Here is a 26826-nt window from a genome sequence, read left to right as displayed (position 1 = left end):
ATATCTCCACCTCTCCAGGCTCTTCTCAACCTGCTCCCTACTCTCACAACAAATCACAATATCATCCGCAAACATCATAGTCCAGGGAGACTCCTGTCTGACCTCGTCCGTCAACCTGTCCATCACCACTGCAAACAGGAAAGGGCTCAGGGCCGATCCTTGATGCAGTCCAACCTTCACTCTAAACCAGTCTGTTGTACCTACTGCACACTTCACTGCCGTCACACTGTCCTCATACATGTCCTGCACCACCCTTACATACTTCTCCGACACACCTGACTTCCTCATACAGTACCACAACTCCTCTCTTGGCACCCTGTCGACGCCTTCTCTAAATCCACAAATACACAATGCAATTCCTTCTGTCCTTCTCTATACTTCTCCATCAACATTCTCAAAGCAAATATGGCATCTGTGGTGCTCTTCCTCGGCATGAAACCATACTGTTGCTCACAGATGGTCACCTCTTCTCTCAGCCTGGCTTCCACTACTCTTTCCCATAACTTCATGGTGTGACTGATCAACTTAATACCCCTGTAGTTACTGCAGGTCTGCACATCTCCTTTATGCTTAAAGATCGGTACCAGCACACTCTTTCTCCATTCCTCAGGCATCTTCTCACCTTCCAAAATCCTGTTAAACAATCTGGTCAAAACCCCACTGCCATCTCTCCTAAACATCTCCACGCTTCCACCGGTATGTCATCTGGTCCAACCGACTTTCCACTCTTCATCCTCTTAATCGCTGCTCTCACTTCCTCCTTACTAATCTTATCTACATCCTGCTTCACCATCTCCACATCATCCAACCTTCTCTCTCTCTGATTTTCCTCATTCATCAGCTGCTCAAAATACTCCCTCCACCTTCTCAACACACTCTCCTCACTAGTCAACACATTTCCTCTCCATCCTTTACTGCTCTAACTTGCAGTACATCCTTTCCAGCTCGGTCCCTCTGCCTGGCCAATCGGTACAAATCCTTTTCTCCTTCCTTAGTGTCCAACCTCTCATACAGCTCCTCATATGCCTTTTCCTTGGCTTTCGCCACATCCTCTTAACCTGCTGCCGCATCTCCTTGTACTCCTGCCTACTTTTCTCATCACTCTGTCTATCCCACTTCTGTTTTGCCAACCTCTTTCTCCTTATGCTCTCCTGCACTTCCTCATTCCACCACCACGTCTCCTTGTCTTCCTTTCTATTTCCAGATGTCACACCAAGTACTTTTCTAGCTGCCTCCTCATCACTCCTGCAGTAGTTGCCCAATCATCCAACACCTCCTTAACACCACTGAGCCTCTCTCTGACCTCTTCCCTGAACCTCACACTACACTCTTCCTCCTTCAGTTTCCACCATCTTATTCTTCTTTCAGTCCTCACTCTCCTCCTCTTCATCCTCGCCTCCAAAACCATCCCACAGACCACCATCCTATGCTGTCTAGCTACACTGTCCCCTGCCAACACCTTACAGTCGCCAATCTCCTTCAGGTTGCATCTCCTGCATAGCACATAGTCCACCTGTGTGCACCTTCCTCCACTCTTATACGCCACCCTATGATCCTCCTTCTTTTAAAATAAGTGTTCACCACTGCCATTTCCATCCTTTTAGCAAAATCTACCACCATCTGCCCTTCCACATTCCTCTCCTTAAAACCATACCTACCCATCACCTCCTCATCACCTCTGTTCCCTTCACCCACATGCCCATTAAAGTCCGCCCCAATCACTAACCGTTCTTTCCTAGGTACACCATCTACCACTTCATCTAATTCACTCCAGAATCTTTCCTTCTCCTCCATCTCACAGCCAACTTGTGGAGCATAGGCACTGATGACATTTATCATCATCCTTCAACTTCCACCTTCACGATCATCACCCTATCAGAAACTCTCTTCACCTCCACTACACTCTTACTGTACTCTTCCTTCAGAATCACCCCTACACCATTTCTCTTTCCATCCACACCATGATAAAACAGTTTAAACCCACCTCCAATGTTCCTGGCCTTACTCCCTTTCCACTTGGTCTCCTGAACACACAACATATCTACCTTTCTCCTCTCCATCATATCAGCTACCTCTCTCCCTTTGCCAGTCATAGTACCAACATTTAAAGTACCAACCCGAACCTCCACTCTCCTACACTGCTCCTTTCCCTGCCGCCTCTGTAGACGCCTTCCTCCTCTCCTTCTCCTCCTTCGCCAACAGTAGCCCAATTTCCACCGGTACCCTGTCGGCTAACGATACCTGTGGCGGTCGTTGTTAACCCGGGCCTCGACCGATCCGGTATGAAATTCTCATTTGTGATCCGCATATTTGATTTGGCACGTGTTTTACGCTGGATGCCCTTCCTAACGCAACCCTCCCCATTTACCCGGCTTGGGACCGCACTAAGAATGCACTGGCTTGTGCCTCCCTAATGGCTGGGTTATTCATCACACCATTTAATCTTTAATATTTTAATGATGCTACCAATACCATGTTTGACTCTAGGCAACACACTATTTTCTTGGGTCTCCTTACAAATGAGTCGCCACACATGCTGGACAAACAAGTTTATCTTAGTCTCATTAGACCACAGGACATGGTTCCAGTAATTTATGCTCTTGGACAGGTTGGTCTATAGCAAACTGTTTGCATGCTTTTCCTGTGAGCCAGCTTCAGAAGAGGCTTCGTTCTGGGACGACGGCAATGCAAACCGACTTGTTGCAGTGTGTACGGTCTGAGCACTGACAAGCAGAGCATCCACTTCTGCAACCTCTAAAGCAATGCTGCAGCGCTCATGCGTCTGTTTTTTTGAAGCAGCTTCTGCACCTGACACCCAGCACGAGGACTTCTTTGATGGACCCTTGCGAGGTCTGTTAGAAAGCGGAACCTGTCTTGGAAAACCTCTGTATGTCCCTGTCCACTGTACTGTAACTCAGTATCAGGGTGTTACTGATCTTCTTATATCCTCGGCATCTTTGTGAAGAGCAACAATTCTAATTCTCATATCTTTAGAGAGTCTTTACCATGAGGTGCCATGTTGAACATCCAGTGGTCAGTTTAAGAGAATTGTACTCAGAGCACAGCTGTCATCACTTAGGGTTCTCGCCATTTTGACAATAATGGCTGTATGTTGAGTTATTTTTAGAGGACAGTAAATCTATACTGCTATACAAACTGCACACTGACTACTCCAAAATATACACAGCACAGCAATGTAAATGTTTTATTGTGGATCCGTGGGTGTTGATTTATTTATTTTTTAACAGTAGTGCCAGCTGTAAATTAAATCACAAGTTTTTTATAGGGTCCATAAAAAGAACAGGACCTTAATTTCTTTTTGGATGCTCCCTGTAACAATAAACGGATAAAAATCATTTTTTGAGAAATTCGGAACTGTTCAGTAAATGCTGTAATACTCAGTCATTCATCACACCATTTAATCTTTAATATTTTAATTTTACAATTTTACATACAATTGTGTTTAATGCTCTATTTAAAGGCACACGCTGCATTACGACGTCACACACCATAATTTTGATAAATTATCAAATGTTTGCACTTTGTTAAGCATGTGCTTGTTTTGTCTTGTGTTTAGGTTGGGTCGGTTTCTTCAAGCAGTGGTGGAGGAGAGGCCTACAGAGGACGGTGTAGTTTGTGGTAGTGGCTTTGGGATGTGGAGCGGAGAGAAAGGAATGGTCACGCCTGTAGAAGTCAGCTGGGAGGAGCAGATATTCAGCAAAGAGAGCATTCAAGTGTTTGAGAACTCCGGAGCAAAGCCCACACCGTGTTCAACGTATCGTCTGAGGTATGCTGGATGTTTATGGAATTGCAGGTGAAATGTTATATACCATATTTAATGCACACTGTATGGACAGATGTTTGTGCACACCTGACTAGAAGATTCAAATGTGTTTTTTGAACATCCCATTCCATACTTAATTTCCCTTTTCTGTAAGAAAAGTCTTCTGGTGAGATGTTCCACTTGATTTATTCGAGATTTGTGCTCATTTAGCTACAAGGATGTGAGTAATGTCAGGTACTGATTTGCAAGTCATAAACAATCATTTGTTGTGTGTCATAAAACGCTCCCATGCCTTGGATGACTTGGGACGTACCCTTTTTCATGCAGTCGTTACTTTTGCTGACAATGAATTTCATTATCCAATATTATTTTTTTCCCGATTAGTTGTTACAGCCCTAGTAAAAATATTAATATAGTAATAGTCAGTGGTGGGCCGTGCATTTGGTACCTTGGTCTTCAGTGGAATTTACCCGACATGATCCACCTCTTAATACCACCACTATCACGTCACAATTATAGAAACCATCAATACTATACACAAACACAGAGTGAGAGTCATTTCGCATATGGAGGCTGAATAGAATTTTTACTAAAGCAAGCTTCAAACCTCTACACTACAACCGCAACTGTGCATCTACATCATCTGGAGCAGTTCAGAATCTATATTTGTCTAATAACATGACAAAAACATAAAATCTTTTATAAAATACAACCTACTCACCAGAGATGCAGACTCATAATTTGCATAGCTCCTCAGAGGCTGTAAGTCAGTGGTACCCTGGTCTGGAAGTGGAGACCAAACTCTTTCCCCAGCTGAGACAAGCTAGCTAGCTTCAGGGTTGGCCGTTCTCCTCACGATGTCTAGCTGTTCTTCAAAATGGATTTTTAAGAATGTCTGAGACCAAATTGATTTCTCTTCCTCCCTCAGCCATTGTGGGCATAAAAAACTAAAAAAAAAAAAAAAAAGTCAAAAAATGTTTTTTTCTGTTGTCTTTTTCTGGTGTTTTTTCTGTTGTCGTTTGAAATGATCCCAAACTTTGGAAACGTTGTCGTTTTCTTTGGAATCTTCTTCTCGCGACTCACTGTTTTCTCACTATTCCTCCATTCTTTCATTCTGCAGCATCTTCTGTGTCGTATGGAAGCCTATTTCCGCCACATAACTTTTTTTTTTTTTTTTTTTTTTTTGCACAATTCCGACTTAAGTTAATCAAAATTCCCACTTTATTTTCCTTGCAATTCCGATTTTATTTCTCGTAAACATCCAACATTTCTGGTGCATCCCCCGGTAACCATGTTGTCGTTCCTGAAGTTTGAAGCTGTTGGTGTATGAAGGAGGACACCACTGCTTAATCTGTCTTGTTCCGTCTCCTCCAGGTTATTGTTAGACAGAGTGTTCTCCAGGGATCGGAGGCTCGGTTTCATGGAATCGTTTCAGCCCTAGTTGTATGTTTCTAGTGCCAAGTATTTGTCCTGACCAAATCTTTGATCAAAAATATAAAGGATGTCTTTTTAAGGAAAAAAAGATGTTCTACCACCATTAGATAAGTGTTTAATATATTTTTGTTTTCAGGAATGTTCAATAGTCTGTTTCTCAGTAAATGTTACATTGAAAATATGCTTCTGGATTTGAGTGATCTATTAGATTTTCTTAATATATAAAATGTCTAATATTACGGTTCTGTATTACAACCTGGAATATGCAATTGAAACCTTTGCGGGTTTGTTTACAGTGTTGCGTCATCCCAATATGTTCCTCTATATGTAATACATTTATAACCATTACTGATTCACACTTCTATTCTGTCAACCAATATTAAATATTGTGAATTCACTGGTATTTCAGTGTTTGATATGCATCTGTGTTTGACTCGTTATGCCTTATAGACTGGATCTAGAGCCTGGAACTGGAGCAAGCGAGGACCTGTGTTCAGCAGAGACAGTGCAGGGTTTCGCTGGTACCCTGGTGCCGCTCCTCCTGGAGGTGTGGGTGGAGGCTGTGGGCGGAGGACGAGCTCAAACAGACAGCAGGCACCTGCTCTCAGAGGAAGCCATGGCACTCATGTTCCAGATCCTTACAATACTGCAGCTCCTGAGACGTCTTGCTCCTCAGAAAGAGCAACAGGACATGCTGGTGTGTACCCATGCACACGCACAGTCAGATTAGTACGTGGATGCAGTTGAATATGAACACATTAAGTAAGGGATAAGCCACTTCGAGATGCGTTACACAATTATAGTACCTGGAAATTGATTTCCTGGATTTAAAATGAACCGTTTTTTTCCCCTGAATTTAAATGACTGAAGTATCAGGAGGCCACGAGCCAGGGTAGAGTCAAAGAGATGGTTTACTGCATGCACATCAACATCCCAAACACTCGATATTCCAAACTTATCTGAATACAGAGGGTTTTTATACAAGTGTGTATGTGCAGATCACATTTATGAGCATGGAAATAATATTCAAAAACAAGAATAAAAAGAATTTTATACAAAAGGGCAAATACAGAAAAGCATTCCACATAAACGAGTGAAGGACAGGCATGTACACTATGTACAAAATATTCGGACACCTGAGTTTCCAGCCATATTTGGTCCTTATGCAAACTGTTACCAGGTTGGAAGCACACAATTGTATAGGATGTCTTTTTGGATATAGAAAAATGAAATTAAATTCTCACTTTATATTAGGATTAGGAGACCCAAACCTGTTTTAGCATGACTGAGCACAAAGCCAGCTCGTTGAGAGACCTTGAGTGAAAGGTCTTGAGTGGCTTCCTATAGAGCTGACCTTAAGCCTGTTAAACACCTTTGGGATAATTTGGAGCACCGACTGCACCCCAGGCCTCCTCACCTCACCTACATACTTTAGTTATGCAATCGTGGATCACTGAGCACACATCTTCACGAGCCCACTCTAGAATCTTGAGGAACATCTTCCTTGAAAAAATGAATTAAGAAAAGTTTATTGGGATGTTCAAAACACATAGAAATCTTCTGTTCAGATGTTCACAAACCATTATTCATATAGTCCGTGTAAGCAGCCAGGTAATAATTGTGACATTTTTATTTTCACGTACATGTCGACATCATGGCTGTACACAATGCTTTTTTTGTCATACTTAGTAACTGCAGATGGATTTAAGAACTATTTTGTTTTGGTAAATCTGAACTGAATGAGTTGGACAATATTGCATGCAGGTTCAAAACACTAATAATAGAATAACTGCATGAGAGTTAGCTGATCATGATGTAGCTGAGGTTGAGGAACTGTCACAGCCAGAATAACAACATGTTTAAAAAAAAATCACTGAAGGCAAAACAGCAGTAGAAATACCAATATTGTCATAGTGATTAATAATCTTAAAAAAATGCTTTTACATCCATTTTGGGTTTATAAGTCCGAGGCCAAAATGAAGGGCCAAAAACCAAAGACGATTGAGGGCCGTGGGTCAAAAGTTAATGTTACATTATACCCAACATTAAATAAAAAATCAATGCTGCCATGATTCCTCTCATTTTATGATTTCATAATATATTCTAAAAATAGAAAACATGACTCTATAATCTGTTTAACTAATGCAGTTTCATGTTCAAAGTTCTAGTTCAGTCAATCTTATAGTACATTTAGAAACATTACAATTTTTCAATGCTTAATACAGTGTAATTCAATTTAGTGACGTCTAATGGCTTCCATAGTTTAGGCATCTCAGGTAGTGGCATTGTGTTATACTCCTAAAACACACAATTGGTGTAAGGCACTATTTTTATTTTTTATATGCGGTATATTCAGCAGATCTCAAAGCATAAGCCTATGCAATTCACCTGCATAATAAAGGCTGATTTCACTGACTCATTGTATGTGTACCCTAATTAGTAAAATCAGTTTATTTTGTTATATATTTGTGTTGAATATCGAACCAAATGTTGGTGTCTTGTGTTATGTTCAGGATTCCTGGTTCCGAAATTCATACCTGAATGATTTCAAGCAGCACTTCATGAGGAATTTCCCCTACGGACAGCTAGAGGTTGCTAGACATAAAAAGAAAATGGATGGGAAGAGGTTTGTATTGTTTTCACGCATAATGTGACGCTTATCTGCTCCCCATGGTTGTAAAAAGTTACTGGGTTATACCTTGTTTGCTAGTGGTAGTCTGCCCGTACACTTCCCTCTCCCAGTTGCTTATTCGCATATTTATTATAAACCTGCCCGTGTATGCGATCCAGTCTAACAGAAGCAAAATCTTTCTTCTCACAGGAACAGACAGCAGGCGATTGGTGGCGTAAATGCTGCAGGAACCGTAGAACCACTGGCTCTGAATGTCATGCTGTGTCAAGTAATGGTGTCTCTCAGCCTGAGGGGGCGGGACCACATCGCTGGCCAGGACGCTGACTGGCTCGGGCCAATCCGAGCCTTTGTCACAGACACGCTGTCAAGTGGTGGGAAGCTGAGCTCGAAATACCTGGCTGCCCTGTTGGAGGTGGTTTGGAGGATGACTGTTACACAGAGAAGCCGTGGTGAGTTTTTCTGTTGATCATTGACTGTCATGTTAACACCAAATAATGGGATATACATGTATATTTAAAAAGACAACTTTTTTATAGTATTGTAAACTGTAATAAAACGTGGTTTATGTAATATCTTGGGTATATGTTCTTTTTAAATATGTATTTTTTGGACACCTGATGGAATGATTCATATGTGCTTTTTTAGAACATCCCATATCACTTTTAGTTCCCATTTGCTGTTTTAATGACCTCTACTCTTTAACAAGAGGTTCCACTAGATTTTTGGATTGTGGCTGTGGAGATCTGTGCTCATTCAGCCACAAGGGTGTAAGTCAGGTACTGTTGAGGTGAGGAGGCCTGGGGTGCAGTCAGCGTTCACATTCATCCCAAAGACGTTCAATAGGCCGCTTGAAATTGTCCACTAAAACTCATTCAGACTATATCATCATGAAACTGCCTTTGTCCACAGGGGGCATTGTCATGTTGCAACAGGTTTGGGTCTCCTAGTTCAAATTTGAAGGAAAATCTAATTTTGCTTTCAAAAACATCATACACAATTGTGTGTCTCCAAATCAGGTGTCCCAAAACCTTTGTCCATATAATGTATGCAGTATTGGATCAAAGTGAGTATGTTTGTGTGTCTTCAGCTGTGACGGAGGAGCTCCTACAAGCAGTGTATGTTCAGTATCAGCAGAAGAACTTGGTACTGTCTGTGCGGACCCTGTTGCTGCGTTTCTTTAGTCAACTCTACATACAGGAGCATCAGAACCAGCCTCATATAGCCAGGTATACACACACACACACACACACACACACACACACACACACACACACACACACTTACATGTATGTTGAACAGCTTACAAACTCAAATAGAAATGTTAGAAGTATTAAAAAATAACACAAAAAAAAAGGAAAATGTTTTTTTGTTGGTTTTGATGAAACTGTACACTACTGTACACTGTATGTTTATGCTCTATGCCTTATCAATGGGGTTAATGTTTTCCTAAATGAATGTGGTAGATAGAGGTCAGTTTGTATGTACTCCTTTACATTCACATTTCCGAATTCCCAGAATATGCATTTTCTTTAAATGATAACTGCTTCATGTAATAAAACTCCTATCTCAAGTTTCTGGATCCAGAATTGAAATTTCATTTGAATTCCAGTAGGTGGCATTCTAACAGCTCGGACAACAAGATTTTGAAATTGAACATTTATATTTGGCCTGTATTTAGTTGTAATTTACTAGGGATGCACAAAAACATTTTAGCCAAAAATGCACTGATGCTTCACTTTTGTTTTTTGTTTTAGTTTAAGGACCCAAAAAACAACCAAAAAAAAACAACAACGAATTGGGCCTAAGAATTAGAATTAGTGTCAATTCAACACTTTCCAAATCATTTTAGTGGTTCTGGTCATTTAAATGTGATTGGATGAGCTTTGTTTTGCTCTTTTGAGCATCAACGTTTAAAATGTTGGACACATTAGACAATGGATTGGAAAAAGGTTTCAATTATATCAAAAATGCTCTCAATTGTTTATCATGCGTTATTTTGGAATCATCTAAAAATAATTCATCCAGCTAAATCTTTGCAATCAACTCACACCGCCAACAAGCAGTTCCTGACCACAGCTGATACAATTTCTTCACCTTCCACTATACTGCTTTAAACCTGGCATGCTGAAGATGCTTTTTTCCCCCCCTGTATATTTATTTATTTTTTTTACCTCAGAAGAAATCAGGGAAAAATCTAATTTCTTCACATCAGGGAAAAATCAGTAACGCACAGGTTCAACTACAGTAAAAGGACATTATTTATATCATGATCCATTCCAAGATTGAACTGTACATGTGATATCCGTCATCCAAGGAAGGTCGTCCATTGTAGCTTAAAAAGCCTTGAAGATAGAAATGCAATTTGTAGAATGATTACGGCTTTTAGACATGCAGTCGTATGCATGTTTATCAGCAATTAATTGTGTATAAAGTATGCAACAAAAAAAAAGTATTGTGTTCTAAAGCAAGGTTTTGCCTTATCTATGGAAAATTCAGGTTAGTTAAATTTTATTTGTATGCATTATGATCATAGTCACAGTACAGCTTTACAGATATAGACTAAGAATATACATTTAGTTTACAAGTGCGTCTCCCCCCAGTGCGTCTCCCCAGTGCGTCTCCCCAGTGCGTCTCCCCAGTGCGTCTCCCCAGTCGTCTCCCCAGTGCGTCTCCCCAGTGCGTCTCCCCAGTCGTCTCCCCAGTGCGTCTCCCCAGTGCGTCTCCCCCCAGTGCGTCTCCCCCCAGTGCGTCTCCCCCAAGTGCGTCTCCCCCAAGTGGTTGCAAGGAAAACTTCCTGAGATGGCAAGAGGAGGGAACCTTCAGGGAAACTTGATTAAAAAGGGAACCTGACCTCATCTGACTGACACCTGATAGCCATTCATTATAGATTCATAATTATTGAGGTTATAACTGTTCACTGATGGAGACTTTGAGTATAAAACTGATCATTGCAATTCTAATGATTGAAAAGCTTACTGAGAAGACTAGCATTTTATTTTTAATATTATTATTTTTTATACTTAGTTATTCTGTCCTTCTCTCTTTCTGTCTCAGGAGCAGGATTTTGACACGTTGGTTGGTGTCTTTGCCGCTGCAGCTGGCGCAGTTGGGTGGCCGTAATCCTCAGCTGTCCGCGCATGTTTTGCAGACGGTGCAGTCAGCTGCAGCATGGGGCAACAAAGACCTGCTGCACAGCTTGCAGACACATGCAGGCAGCCTTTATGGTGAGCACACATCCTCATTTACACATAAATGGGGTATTGACAATAAAATGATAGGTACCTCAGTTGAATTTCTGTTCCCCTGTTCATTTATGCAGTTATCTATTGCACCATGCCGATACAGGTCCAGAGCTTCAGAGAGATTCTCACACACCATGGGCTATAGGGTTTATACAGAATGGTGAAGAAAGAGAATCAGATAAGAATAGCCAGATGGATTGGAGCTGACATGATGCAGTAAATCAGTTAACACAGCTACAAAAAACTCCCGATCACATCTTCCACCCAAGAACAGGAATCACGAGTGTTATCTTTATAATTTTGTGTGTTGCCCTACTGATACATTGTGCATGGATGAACAGTTATACCAGTTTTCCTAGTAAAGCAGCCGGTTTTATTTGGGTAGGGGATATGGATTAATGACTGCACTTCAGGAGTGTGATAATGTCAAGTGTAAAGCCAGGGGTGTAACGGTACACAAAATTCACGGTTCGGCACGTACCTTGGTTTTAAGTCACGGTCCGGTTCAATTTTAGCACAGTTATTGGAAAGAGATGCAAAATATAAAATTGCTTGTCACTTTTTTAAAACATCTTTTATTATTGTTAACATTTGTGAACAGTAAAAAAAAAAAAAAAAACTGTTTATTTAAATACAATGCCTGCTTGGTTTAAATAAAATATATAAAAATAAAATAAATACAATTAATGCAATACACTTATTATTATTATGATGTCTTATATTATTTTATTGATTAAATGGAGTAAATGATTTAAATAGACAATTTAAATTGATTCAATAAAATTAAATACATGGAAATATTAAAGTAATAGTTTCCATTTATTAGACACCATTTGGGTAATACAGAGGTGTATATAAGTGTGTGTTTGTGTTGCTTATAATATAAAATTTTCTAAAGATTGTTTAAGTAATTTCAGCATATTTTAACAAATGCAGAACAAAATCTGAGTTTTCGCACACGCGCAGTACAAATCGCGTTTCCCGTACGGATCGAGTAGCACAGTCGCTGCGCTCAAAGAGCCAGGCAGAGACCAAACAAACTCACGGGCTGCCACTTAATGTTAATGTGGGAACTCAAGGTTATTGCATTCGGTATGTGTGTGCTCCGTACAGAAAGTAATGTACTGAAACGGTTCGGTACGAATACGTGTACCGTTACACCCCTAGTGTGTGACGTGGAAGGGGTAGTGTTATGGCATTTTGGTGAAAGGTTATGGAATTTTACATCTCGCAAATGCATGGGACATGTGCAGAACAAAAAACTATATTATAAATGGTAAATAATCAAAGCCACACTCGACAGTCTGTATAGCTCTATGAAACTGTTTGTGAGAGTGCAAGTGAGGTGTGTGTGTGTGTGTGTGTGTGTGTGTGTGTGTGTGTGAGTGAGAGAGATAAGTCCTCTGTAGTTTCATGTTTCCAGAACACAGCGCTGCCATTGTGTATGGTGGCTCCTGTGACATCAGCAGAGTGCGTCAGCAGCTAATAATGTCTGTCTATCTGTGATCACTTACAGGGGAAGAACACACTCTCTCCCAATTTTACACATGCTCGCACACACACACACACACACACACACACACACACACACACACTTTCACATACTAGAGAAACAGTTTGAGTATTTCATCAGGTGGGGGAGCTCTTTCTCTTTTCTGCTATACACACTTCAACATGGTGAGTGTTTTGTGTGTAGATCCTCAGGAGGGCTGTGTTGTGTTGTTGCCGATGGAACAGCAACAGCGATTGGTTCAGATCCTGTTCTACCTGCCAGCGTTTCCTGCTGATGTTCTGGCCTGCCTCAGTCAAGTGTGTAACACAGGCAGGGTTTCTGCAAGTCTTGCTGCCACACTCATCCGCACCGTACACTTCAGGTAAAAAACACACACACACTCACACACTCCAGGAGAAACCCTCTAGTCGAAACAGTATTTCAAAAAAGTATTTGTAGTTTAAATATCCAGTCCTCATGCTGCACTTCTCATCCATTGTTTTATCCATTTATTTTGAGGACGTCCCACTGGTTAACGCTTTTCTACATTAGAGGTTTGCGCCCAATCGATACTGTTCCATTTAAACCCCAAACCTGAAAACGTTCTCTCAAAAGATTTTCGCAGTGTGCGGTATTTTAACTAACACAGTATCAACAGTATCATCAAGCCACAGCAGCCTATTCAGCACTCAAGAGCAGTAAAGAATAAAACAACGTAATTACCAGTTATGAAACTCTGCTGGTTGATTTAGCAGGTGAACCGTCAAACACAAACTCGAACCTCACAAACATGCCATGGGGATATTCTGTGTTAACTTCTAGCTCTTGCTTAATATTTTAAAACATTTTAATTGTTTTTTTAACTTTATCAGTGCACAGCTAGCTCAATTTCCTTCCAAGGAGTTTGCGTTCTGCCATTTCACGTTATTTAAAGTTTATTCACAGGTAATCCATGACTTACAATCGAGATGCGTTCTGATGATTCCATCGTCTCTTGAAAATATCGAGACATGGCCCAGCCAACCCAGGAGTCTTAGAGAATGTTGATCATAAATAGCTTTAAATTTGTAACTAAAAATATATATTTCCAATATGTTCACTATATGGACACCTGACCATTAAATCTGTATGTGATAATTTAAAAAAAAAAAATTTTTAAGCATCTCATTCTACATTTAGATCCAATTTAGTCACTGTTAGAATAATTTTCACTCTTCTGGGATGATGTTCCACTAGATTTTGGAGTGTGGTTGTGGAGATTTTTATTTGAGGCCACTCAAGATCTTCCATTCTAATCCATGTAAACCATATCTTCATGAAGCTGTCTATGTGCACAGGGTCATTGTCTTGCTGGAAACAGGTTTAGGTCTAGTTTAAGCAAAGGGAAAATGTACTGCTACTGCATCTGAAAACTGTCTGTACAATAGTAAGCCTCCAACTTTGTGGTAAAAGTTTCTCTTTTTAGCTTTTAGTTAAATAATAAATAAATAAACCTTCCCATTACATAAGTTTTATTTTCCTTCAGTTAATAGGCACATTTTGCTTTTGCTTCATACACTGACAAAGACGATTTGCATTGGCTAATAGTTGAGCCTCATTCATTTTTACTTTTTCAGCAGCACTTACTACAGTATTTATTCAGCAAATGCATTTTCAACGATCTTTTTTGTATTTTTAATTGATATTTGCTGTGGCTTTTTTTTCTTCTTCAGCATATGCATTAGTAAAACTTGTAGAGAAACATTTAGCATTTTGTCTGCATGTTTATTAGAGTTCCTAGTGTGTGCCCAGACATGGGACCAGACATTTTTTGTTCTGTCATGACTTTGCATTTATGATCAATTTAGAGAGTTTTATTAACCGAATTCTGGTTTGGTGGACGATTGTCACTTGAATCAAGCGGTCTGGGTCACATGATACCATGAAAATTGTCATTTTAATTTTCACAATTGAACTTGATGATGAGCAAAAAAAAAAAAAAAGTTGGGTAAAAAAAAAAAAAAACTTTAAAAAAAGTTAGTGATCCTTCACTTCACTTATTTTTGACTTTCGGGGAATTTTTTTTTATAATTAAAGAGAAAAATTAAGTTTGACTGACATCAGTTCTTGCAACTTTGTCAGTCAGCAAAAAATATATTTAAAAAAATAAAATAAATTATACAAATATACATATTACCCAAAACAATAAAAGGGGCAAAATCACACAAATTATATGTTAAAATATATAAAATAATGTATAAAATCATTAACAACTGTAAAAATATCTGCAGAATTTTTTTTTTACCTCAGATTTGGTAGCATAGCTCCAGCATTCCGATTCATAGTTTATTTAGACTTGTGTTTGCGTAAGTGTTATTCACAGTGATCGAGTTTGTGATAATGTTTTTTTTTATTTTTTACTTAAATATGTTTCTTCATGGCTGTGAAGTCATTCCTGACTTCCTACTGCTAGCGCTGATGCTACTAAGCATCATGCTATATCGTTAAAAGGAAAGATGGCTCTGATAAAACAGCATGAAAAGTGTGAAAAGGTTGTCGGATGACTGTATCCGCATTTGTAACTTCCACCTCCAGTCTATCGAGTATGCCGCTGCCACCAATCAAGTATATTGTTCTTTCTCTACATTAGAATCAGCTTAAATATAAACATTTATAGTAAATACTGTAAAAAAACAAAAAAGTACAGTACATGTGTTGACCTACCGAATGAATTGAATAAGCCACGTTATGGGGTTGCTTTAAAGGGTTTATGGGGTGTCTAGGTTGTGCACAGCTTGCAGACACATGCAGGCAGCCTTTATGGTGAGCACACATCCTCATTTACACATAAATGGGGTATTGACAATAAAATGATAGGTACCTCAGTTGAATTTCTGTTCCCCTGTTCATTTATGCAGTTATCTATTGCACCATGCCGATACAGGTCCAGAGCTTCAGAGAGATTCTCACACACCATGGGCTATAGGGTTTATACAGAATGGTGAAGAAAGAGAATCAGATAAGAATAGCCAGATGGATTGGAGCTGACATGATGCAGTAAATCAGTTAACACAGCTACAAAAAACTCCCGATCACATCTTCCACCCAAGAACAGGAATCACGAGTGTTATCTTTATAATTTTGTGTGTTGCCCTACTGATACATTGTGCATGGATGAACAGTTATACCAGTTTTCCTAGTAAAGCAGCCGGTTTTATTTGGGTAGGGGATATGGATTAATGACTGCACTTCAGGAGTGTGATAATGTCAAGTGTAAAGCCAGGGGTGTAACGGTACACAAAATTCACGGTTCGGTACGTACCTTGGTTTTTAAGTCACGGTCCGGTTCAATTTTAGCACAGTTATTGGAAAGAGATGCAAAATATAAAATTGCTTGTCACTTTTTTAAAACATCTTTTATTATTGTTAACATTTGTGAACAGTAAAAAAAAAAAAAAAAACTGTTTATTTAAATACAATGCCTGCTTGGTTTAAATAAAATATATAAAAATAAAATAAATACAATTAATGCAATACACTTATTATTATTATGATGTCTTATATTATTTTATTGATTAAATGGAGTAAATGATTTAAATAGACAATTTAAATTGATTCAATAAAATTAAATACATGGAAATATTAAAGTAATAGTTTCCATTTATTAGACACCATTTGGGTAATACAGAGGTGTATATAAGTGTGTGTTTGTGTTGCTTATAATATAAAATTTTCTAAAGATTGTTTAAGTAATTTCAGCATATTTTAACAAATGCAGAACAAAATCTGAGTTTTCGCACACGCGCAGTACAAATCGCGTTTCCCGTACGGATCGAGTAGCACAGTCGCTGCGCTCAAAGAGCCAGGCAGAGACCAAACAAACTCACGGGCTGCCACTTAATGTTAATGTGGAACTCAAGGTTATTGCATTCGGTATGTGTGTGCTCCGTACAGAAAGTAATGTACTGAAACGGTTCGGTACGAATACGTGTACCGTTACACCTAGTGTGTGACGTGGAAGGGTAGTGTTATGGCATTTTGGTGAAAGGTTATGGAATTTTACATCTCGCAAATGCATGGGACATGTGCAGAACAAAAAACTATATTATAAATGGTAAATAATCAAAGCCACACTCGACAGTCTGTATAGCTCTATGAAACTGTTTGTGAGAGTGCAAGTGAGGTGTGTGTGTGTGTGTGTGTGTGTGTGTGTGTGTGTGTGAGTGAGAGAGATAAGTCCTCTGTAGTTTCATGTTTCCAGAACACAGCGCTGCCATTGTGTATGGTGGCTCCTGTGACATCAGCAGAGTGCGTCAGCAGCTAATAATGTCTGTCTATCTGTGATCACTTACAGGGGAAGAACACACTCTCTCCCAATTTTACACATGCTCGCACACACACACACACACACACACACACACACACACACACACACACACACTTTCACATACTAGAGAAACAGTTTGAGTATTTCATCAGGTGGGGGAGCTCTTTCTCTTTTCTGCTATACACACTTCAACATGGTGAGTGTTTTTGTGTGTAGATCCTCAGGAGGGCTGTGTTGTGTTGTTGCCGATGGAACAGCAACAGCGATTGGTTCAGATCCTGTTCTACCTGCCAGCGTTTCCTGCTGATGTTCTGGCCTGCCTCAGTCAAGTGTGTAACACAGGCAGGGTTTCTGCAAGTCTTGCTGCCACACTCATCCGCACCGTACACTTCAGGTAAAAAACACACACACACTCACACACTCCAGGAGAAACCCTCTAGTCGAAACAGTATTTCAAAAAAGTATTTGTAGTTTAAATATCCAGTCCTCATGCTGCACTTCTCATCCATTGTTTTATCCATTTATTTTGAGGACGTCCCACTGGTTAACGCTTTTCTACATTAGAGGTTTGCAATCGATACTGTTCCATTTAAACCCCAAACCTGAAAACGTTCTCTCAAAAGATTTTCGCAGTGTGCGGTATTTTAACTAACACAGTATCAACAGTATCATCAAGCCACAGCAGCCTATTCAGCACTCAAGAGCAGTAAAGAATAAAACAACGTAATTACCAGTTATGAAACTCTGCTGGTTGATTTAGCAGGTGAACCGTCAAACACAAACTCGAACCTCACAAACATGCCATGGGGATATTCTGTGTTAACTTCTAGCTCTTGCTTAATATTTTAAAACATTTTAATTGTTTTTTTAACTTTATCAGTGCACAGCTAGCTCAATTTCCTTCCAAGGAGTTTGCGTTCTGCCATTTCACGTTATTTAAAGTTTATTCACAGGTAATCCATGACTTACAATCGAGATGCGTTCTGATGATTCCATCGTCTCTTGAAAATATCGAGACATGGCCCAGCCAACCCAGGAGTCTTAGAGAATGTTGATCATAAATAGCTTTAAATTTGTAACTAAAAATATATATTTCCAATATGTTCACTATATGGACACCTGACCATTAAATCTGTATGTGATAATTTAAAAAAAAAAAATTTTTAAGCATCTCATTCTACATTTAGATCCAATTTAGTCACTGTTAGAATAATTTTCACTCTTCTGGGATGATGTTCCACTAGATTTTGGAGTGTGGTTGTGGAGATTTTTATTTGAGGCCACTCAAGATCTTCCATTCTAATCCATGTAAACCATATCTTCATGAAGCTGTCTATGTGCACAGGGTCATTGTCTTGCTGGAAACAGGTTTAGGTCTAGTTTAAGCAAAGGGAAAATGTACTGCTACTGCATCTGAAAACTGTCTGTACAATAGTAAGCCTCCAACTTTGTGGTAAAAGTTTCTCTTTTTAGCTTTTAGTTAAATAATAAATAAATAAACCTTCCCATTACATAAGTTTTATTTTCCTTCAGTTAATAGGCACATTTTGCTTTTGCTTCATACACTGACAAAGACGATTTGCATTGGCTAATAGTTGAGCCTCATTCATTTTTACTTTTTCAGCAGCACTTACTACAGTATTTATTCAGCAAATGCATTTTCAACGATCTTTTTTGTATTTTTAATTGATATTTGCTGTGGCTTTTTCTTCTTCAGCATATGCATTAGTAAAACTTGTAGAGAAACATTTAGCATTTTGTCTGCATGTTTATTAGAGTTCCTAGTGTGTGCCCAGACATGGGACCAGACATTTTTTGTTCTGTCATGACTTTGCATTTATGATCAATTTAGAGAGTTTTATTAACCGAATTCTGGTTTGGTGGACGATTGTCACTTGAATCAAGCGGTCTGGGTCACATGATACCATGAAAATTGTCATTTTAATTTTCACAATTGAACTTGATGATGAGCAAAAAAAAAAAAAAAGTTGGGTAAAAAAAAAACTTTAAAAAGTTAGTGATCCTTCACTTCACTTATTTTTGACTTTCGGGGAATTTTTTTTTATAATTAAAGAGAAAAATTAAGTTTGACTGACATCAGTTCTTGCAACTTTGTCAGTCAGCAAAAAATATATTTAAAAAAATAAAATAAATTATACAAATATACATATTACCCAAAACAATAAAAGGGGCAAAATCACACAAATTATATGTTAAAATATATAAAATAATGTATAAAATCATTAACAACTGTAAAAATATCTGCAGAATTTTTTTTTTACCTCAGATTTGGTAGCATAGCTCCAGCATTCCGATTCATAGTTTATTTAGACTTGTGTTTGCGTAAGTGTTATTCACAGTGATCGAGTTTGTGATAATGTTTTTTTTTATTTTTTACTTAAATATGTTTCTTCATGGCTGTGAAGTCATTCCTGACTTCCTACTGCTAGCGCTGATGCTACTAAGCATCATGCTATATCGTTAAAAGGAAAGATGGCTCTGATAAAACAGCATGAAAAGTGTGAAAAGGTTGTCGGATGACTGTATCCGCATTTGTAACTTCCACCTCCAGTCTATCGAGTATGCCGCTGCCACCAATCAAGTATATTGTTCTTTCTTTACATTAGAATCAGCTTAAATATAAACATTTATAGTAAATACTGTAAAAAAACAAAAAAGTACAGTACATGTGTTGACCTACCGAATGAATTGAATAAGCCACGTTATGGGGTTGCTTTAAAGGGTTTATGGGGTGTCTAGGTTGTGTTATTTTTTTATTAATCTTTTTTTGAGAAGCATTTATTTGAGTTTATTTAAGTCGTTTTTGCTGTAAGCCCTTATGTAGGAAATTTAAGATAAGATAAACCTTTATTCGTTCCACAGTGGGGAAATTTCTATGTTACAGCAGCAAAAACAAAGAAATAAAAATAAATGCAAATATATAAAAAAGAATATACACATACTATTATAACAGTATATACACAGTACAATGTATAAATACAAATAGGGGAAGAAAAAAAAGTACGCATTTCAGGTAATATTTCAAGGTGGTATTGCACGTAATTGCGGGTAATATTGCAAATTTATGTAGGAAATAGATACAGTAGAACAGAAAATGTATCTCTACCTTCCCTTTATCTAGTTATTTTACTATAAAAGTATTATATAAAGTATCAAAACACAACAGGGCATGTGGCATTCTGTAGATAAGTTAGTGTTCATTACTCTGAAGTGGACTAGTTTCCTATAGCAGTCTCCTTATACGACAGCATTCTGCCAAAACTACCAGGTTATTTTATTTTATTGTTTTTGCTGTAATTGACTGAGAAATGACACATTACAGTTTTGAAAATATATTGTTTCCTTACATTTCTTATACCATCTCTAAAACAATTTGTTAAAGCAACTGTAAAGTCATTCAATCCCCGAACATCTATTTTATTTTATTTTTGGTGTTTTGAAGTTATTAAGAGGAAATAATGCATCTTGTCATGTCAGTGTGATACCAGACTGCGTAAAACATCTGTACATCAATTTGGTAGAATTTTGGTCTTGTAAACTTTACATGGTTGCACAGTGACATTAGAGAATCCTTCCCTAAATGTGAAATCTACCAAAGTCCATTTACAGACAGCTACAACCTGAGAAATGGCATTTTTTTCCAAAATCGTGTTATTTGTTTCTGTGGGGCATCTTGTATAAGTTGCTATAGAAACAACATATGAGGACACGCACATTCAAATAAACTTGTGATTTGAGTTATAGCTAGAATTACAGCTTGAGCTGCTGTAGTAAATGCTTTGAAACCTTTTGACCAATTAGATAAAAGAATTCATTGTATATAGTATTCAATTTGGTAGGTAGAATACATCGTGTACCAATCGACAGGTGTGAAAGCCTGAGTTTAGGCTGTTCGTTGCAGCTAAGCGGAGACAGCAGCCGAGAAGTTTACTGATCGTAATTGAATCATTCAATTGAAGCAGCCAGAGCACGATTAAAGGTAGTTTGATTTTCCTCTTAATGTCTAATTTGTTCAGGAAAAGAGCCGCCAGTCATTGTTTTGGCTAAAACGGAGGTCATCCAGAATACAGGTACAACACATTCACTGTTAGGGTAGATTTTATTATTAGAGAGCGTCGATATACTTGGACAAAGGTCTGGTTGTAAAACACACACTTTCGTGCGTACGTGTCCTTGAAGTTTCCGCGCTCTCTGGGGAACGGCTGCAATTTTAAATTCTTTTTTTTTTTTTTTGTTGTTGTTGTTGAATGTTGAATTGTGGAACCTAAATGATTGACAGGGTATTCTAAAGTCACCCACATGCTGTGAGCATCAGGACATTTGTGTGAGAGAGAGAGGGAGAGGGGGGGGTAGAGAAAAAGAAAGAGAGAGAGATACATGCTGTGGCTCCATTGTGATTTTTAGACACTAGCCTAAAGCCACTCTTTTATTTGTGTTTTTTCTTACAATTCTAATGGGAGCTCTGTCTGCGAACACACAGAGTGTGTGATATTGTGTGTCTGTGTGTCTGTGTGTCTGTGTGTGTCTGTGTGTGTCTGTGTGTCTGTGTGTGTGTGTGTGTGTGTGTGTGTGTGTGTGTGTGTGTGTGTTATGCACTCCAGTTCCTCAGGGCTGTTTGCTCACTAGGATGAAGGTAAAGCATAGACAAGAATAACAGCACTAGAGGTAATTGCTTTTGGGTGCCATTTCTATAGACACTAGGGGGCAGTGTTGCACTGTTTATAGCGTTTGCCTTGTTTCTTTCTTTTTTTTTATTATTTAATTAAAAAAAAATCTAAAGTATGGCACCTTTTTATAAAAACGAATAATAATAATAATGATGATGTGTTCATCATTTAAAATAAGAACATCCAATCGTTTATTAAAGAGCATCATTAAACTGCTTTATACTGGTCAGCATTGCAGTGGCACTTACCTGGGAACACTGAGGTGTGATGTCTTGCCTATACTATGAAAGCAAACAGATTTGACATAATTATTCGAATTTAATGTCATCCTTTGTATTTTTTCTTAAAGTAAAAGTTATTTTGTAATCTTCAATCGATTTTAACTAAAAGTTTTATTTTTTAATTGAACAGAATATGGAGAAATGTATCAGAAAGCATGCATTTATGTTTTTTTTTTTTTTTTTTATTAACCTTCTTGAGTTTAGATCTTTACATTTTTACATTTACACTAGACATTTCATTTACGTTAGACATTCACCTGATGTTGAATGTCTAATGTAATGTTGAAAACGAGTTTTGGAAAACGTTTGAAACAAATGCAATGTTATGTAACATCGACATTGAAAGTAAGAAAGGAAAAATAAAAAAGGTCTACGTTGTTTTTGGAGTGTTTGAATATGTTGTACGAGGGCTGAAATATGCTGGAGGTCTCACCTGATGTTGAATGTCTAATGCAATGTTGAAAATGAGTTTTGGAGTTAATACCACGGTTACTGGATTTGAACACAAACTGCATGTGCTGCACCACAATTTGTGGAAGCTGTAGGTTTCAAAGCCACTGAATTTTTTTTTCCATATTGTCATTTAAAACCAACTTGGAAACATAGAATTAATATATTAAAGCATATGTATATTTTGAAAACCCACAAATTTCTATTGTGTGTTTTGAATTAAAACACTGAAGCAGTTTTATTTCAGTGTTCCAACATGCACATAAAAATAAATAAATAAAATTTTGGTCCACAAATTTAGATTTGATACTTTCGAAATTTTTTGCAAAGACAGTGAGGCTGCTCTGTTTTCACAATCTACAGCGCAAGTTGAGTTTCTGGGCTATCCAGGGACGGGTAAAGGTAAAATAGAGTTTTAGATTCAAATAATTTTCCTTTCGGGTTTTCAAGTGCTCCCAAATTCTGATCTGGGCTACTCTGGAAAAAGGCAAATGCAATTGAGCCTGGAATGCAATGAAGTGATCTCTATTCAGGTCACAGTATCTAATTCCAGGATATGATTGCCTTTACCTGTCCCTGGATAGTCCAGAAACTCAACTTGCAGCTGTAGATTGTGCAAACTGAGCAGATTTACTGTGTTTGCGAAATTTTTGAAAGTATAATAACTGAAGTATCAAATCAAAATTTGTGGACCAAAATTTTTTTTTCATTTTTTTGTGCATGTTAGAACACTGAAATGAAACTGCTTCAGAGTTTTAATTTAGAACACATAATAGAAATTTGTGGGTTTTCAAAATATACATATGTTTCAATACTTTATTTATTCTATAGTTCCAAGTGGGCTTTAATTGGCAATATGAAAAGAAAAAAAAATCCAGTGGCTTTGAAACCTTCAGCTTTCACAAATTGTGGTGCAGCACATGCAGTTTGTGTTCAAATCCAGTAACCGTGTTATTACGTTACATTCCATTTCTTTCAAACTTTCTCCAAAACTCGTTTTTTAACATTACATGAGACACTAAACATCAGGTGAGACCTCCAGCATATTTTAGCCCTCGTACAACATGTTCAAACGCTCAAACAACGTAGACCCTTTTTTTTTTTCCTTTCTTACTTTCAGTGCCAATGTTTGTTTCTTGATGCAAAGTGTGCAACCTATAAACTTATTTTATGCGTCCTAACATTTAATTTTAAAAGAAAGTACACCTGGGGTACATTAGGGATGTCCTACATCATACTTATGGCTGGTTGATTTAATTACAGGCTCTCATGTGCTAACTGATCTGTTGTATATGATATCTGACTATATATGATGTGTATATACATGCTCTCTCTTAAAGATCCATAAGCACCCACACTATAGAAATCTGACCGCAGCAGCTTCATACACACACACCAGAGTCACTACACAGATGCCATGGTGATATATATGGTGAATATTTAAACATGTCAACTGTTTCCAGCGGATGATCCGGCTGTTAGACACGCTCGGTGTTTATGGATCCTGCCGGCGTCACAGCAAGATTTGTTCAAAGGTCTCTTTCGAAACCGCGATGATTACGTCAAAATAAATAAAATGACGGTGAATTAAGAGTCATTGAGCACGACATTGAGATTTTAGTCCTCGGGGGAAAGAGTTGTAAGGATTTGTTAAAGCTTTTTATATATAAATTATACAGACAAATTTTTGCAAACACCTGACTATAAGATTCCACATGCATTTTGAACATCCCAGTCCACATTTAGTCCCCATTTGCCGTTATAATAACCTTTGCGCCTTTTGGAAGGCAACCCACTAGATCCGGGGATTTGTGCTCATTTATTAATGTGAGGTTCCTGAGGAGGACTGGAGGCAGTCAACATTTCAATTCATCCCAATAGTTTTCAATAGGGTTGGGGTCAGAACTCAGGCCACTCAAGAATTCTCTTATACTGTAGCTTTAGTAAACCGTATCTTCATAGAGCTGGATTTGTGTTCAGGAACAGGTTTGGGTTTCTGAGTTCAAGTGAAGGGAAAATTTAACACATTAAAAAACTAATTTTTTTTGTTTTGTTTATTTTAAAGCAGTTTTGTGCCTCCAGCTTGTATGGTAACATTTTGGGGGGAGAACAAAGTATGACTGGAAAAGTCCAGCTTTCCTATTTTCTTTTTGTCCATATGTATATATACATCAAATATTTTTTTTTTTCATGTAGTACAAACATAACAAATAAATGAATTTCATTAGTGTGCTAACGGTTTCATTTTACGGCACAAATAAAGTGTGCGAGGGACAGAGTGTGTGTAAGTGTGCACCCTGAGAATGATGGTTGACCAGATATTTAAACACATCACAAGAAAGCACTCCACATGCAAATGGAAATCATATTTGGCTCACTTCTGTACATCGCCCAATGCAGAGACAGTGAGTATATTGTTCATAAATGGACAAACACACACACCCACATACATGTTCCACTACATGTCATACTCTGTATGAATATGTGTGACAAATAAAATGTTTTAATTTAACACACACACACACACACACACACACACAAACATTAGCAGCTGTTGCTCATCTTTTTTTTTCATAAAGAAGCTTGACTCTGAAACTCTATTCAGTTTTAAGTGTGTTTGAGTTGTTTTAAATATTCAGCATATCTTCGTTTTTTTTGTCATTTCTGAAAAAGTTCAATACATTTTTAAATGCTGCACTTCGTCAGTTTATTTAAAGTTTTAGTTATCAGTAAAACAGCGACTGCAAAAGACAGTGGTGCAGCAGTGAATGATGAATGTGCAGTCTAGGGATTTTATAAAAAGGGTTTTCAGAACTACTCGAACCGCCAGGGACCTGTTTAACCTTGAAATACATTTCACAACCCCTTTAGCTTCAGTTTAAGAACGTAATGTGTGCTATATAAATATTTGGCTCATTATTTGGATATTTTCTAGCTGTTTTTCAGAGCCAACTTTTCATCAACAGACCACATAATATCCAAGTGGATATGATTTGTTGGCATTATTTTTGTTTATTTATTTATTGCGTGCACTATTGAGGTTTGGATTTAAGTTAATCTCCATAAAACTGGTTAATAGCTATAAGAAGTCAATAGTGTGGTGGTTTCCATTGAATGATGAATATAAAAATACAAATAGTAATGATAATAGTAATTTCGAACAAATCTTTTTTTTGCCTATAAATACCATATATGCTTTTATTTATATATATATATATATATATATATATATATATATATATATATATATATATATATATATATACAGTACAGACCAAAAGTTTGGACACACCTTCTCATTCAAAGAGTTTTCTTTATTTTCATGACTATGAAAATTGTAGATTCACACTGAAGGCATGTATGAATTAACACATGTGGAATTATATATGGAATTATATACATAACAAAAAAGTGTGAAACAACTGAAAAATGTCATATTCTAGGTTCTTCAAAGTAGCCACCTTTTGCTTTGATTACTGCTTTGCACACTCTTGGCATTCTCTTGATGAGCTTCAAGAGGTAGTCACCTGAAATGGTCTTCCAACAGTCTTGAAGGAGTTCCCCGAGAGATGCTTGGCACTTGTTGGCCCTTTTGCCTTCACTCTGCGGTCCAGCTCACCCCTAAACCATCTCGATTGGGTTCAGGTCCGGTGACTGTGGAGGCCAGGTCATCTGGCGCAGCACCCCATCACTCTCCTTCTTGGTCAAATAGCCCTTGATGCCTTCAGTGTGACTCTACAATTTTCATAGTCATGAAAATAAAGAAAACTCTTTGAATGAGAAGGTGTGTCCAAACTTTTGGTCTGTACTGTGTGTATAAATATATAATATATAATTTTTTTGTAAATATGTTTATTAGAGTTGTAAAATATACAAACACATTAGTGTATCAAAAACATTAATTTTTTCCCCCTTATAAAAAAACAAAAACGCCCTATCGCACAGTATATTTGTGATATCCTATAAAAAAAAAATACAAATACATTTTAACCAAAGGTAAAAAAAAAAAAATACATAGATAAATGTAAGTAAATGTTACTAATAGAGTCCATAGGCAAAAACAGAAGGAGGGGGGAAATCAAAGTCAAACTTTAGGATCAAAGTCAATATGCTTATTTGTTATTTTAAAGATTATTGCTGTTCCGTACTTCCAAAAAACTGGATTGGACAGATTGTCCCAGTTCGTGTTTTACATCTTTGAGACATGGATGAATTCTCAAAATGAAGTTTGTTAAATCTATAGGGGGTATAATATGTTCAGTGTAAAATGTTTAATTAGATTTGTCCGTGACTAGTAGATGCAGTACAGTTTGTGACTTTTCTCGGAGCGTACCCCAGGCTCTATCATAAGAACATTCCAAATCTGATTCCCATTTTTGTTTCATTAGAGCTTTTTGGTAGGCTGGGAGAATATTAATAAGAATACTACATATGGAAGATGTTGGGGCTTTTGCAGAAGTATGTCTCATATCAGTCAATCGATTTTCAACAGGGGATTGATTTCTTAGATATGTTTG

The 26826-nt window shown here is 37.7% G+C and overlaps 1 protein-coding gene across 1 annotated transcript in view; it reads left to right on the top strand.

The window, feature by feature from the left end:
• The window catches only part of tex10 (testis expressed 10), a 45216-nt gene that overhangs the window by 5613 nt on the left and 12777 nt on the right, over window positions 1–26826 (top strand). Inside the window, exons 4-10 of the mRNA XM_046877616.1 lie at window positions 3578–3787; window positions 5669–5915; window positions 7732–7844; window positions 8040–8299; window positions 8938–9076; window positions 10905–11074; window positions 12789–12966. Of these exons, the coding sequence (XP_046733572.1) occupies window positions 3578–3787; window positions 5669–5915; window positions 7732–7844; window positions 8040–8299; window positions 8938–9076; window positions 10905–11074; window positions 12789–12966 (1317 nt within the window). The remainder of the gene's footprint in view (window positions 1–3577; window positions 3788–5668; window positions 5916–7731; window positions 7845–8039; window positions 8300–8937; window positions 9077–10904; window positions 11075–12788; window positions 12967–26826) is intronic.

The sequence above is a fragment of the Silurus meridionalis genome, chromosome 21 (genome assembly GCF_014805685.1).
Source record: "Silurus meridionalis isolate SWU-2019-XX chromosome 21, ASM1480568v1, whole genome shotgun sequence".
NCBI classification, from domain to species: domain Eukaryota; kingdom Metazoa; phylum Chordata; class Actinopteri; order Siluriformes; family Siluridae; genus Silurus; species Silurus meridionalis.
This window is presented reverse-complemented; position numbering and strand designations above follow the sequence as displayed.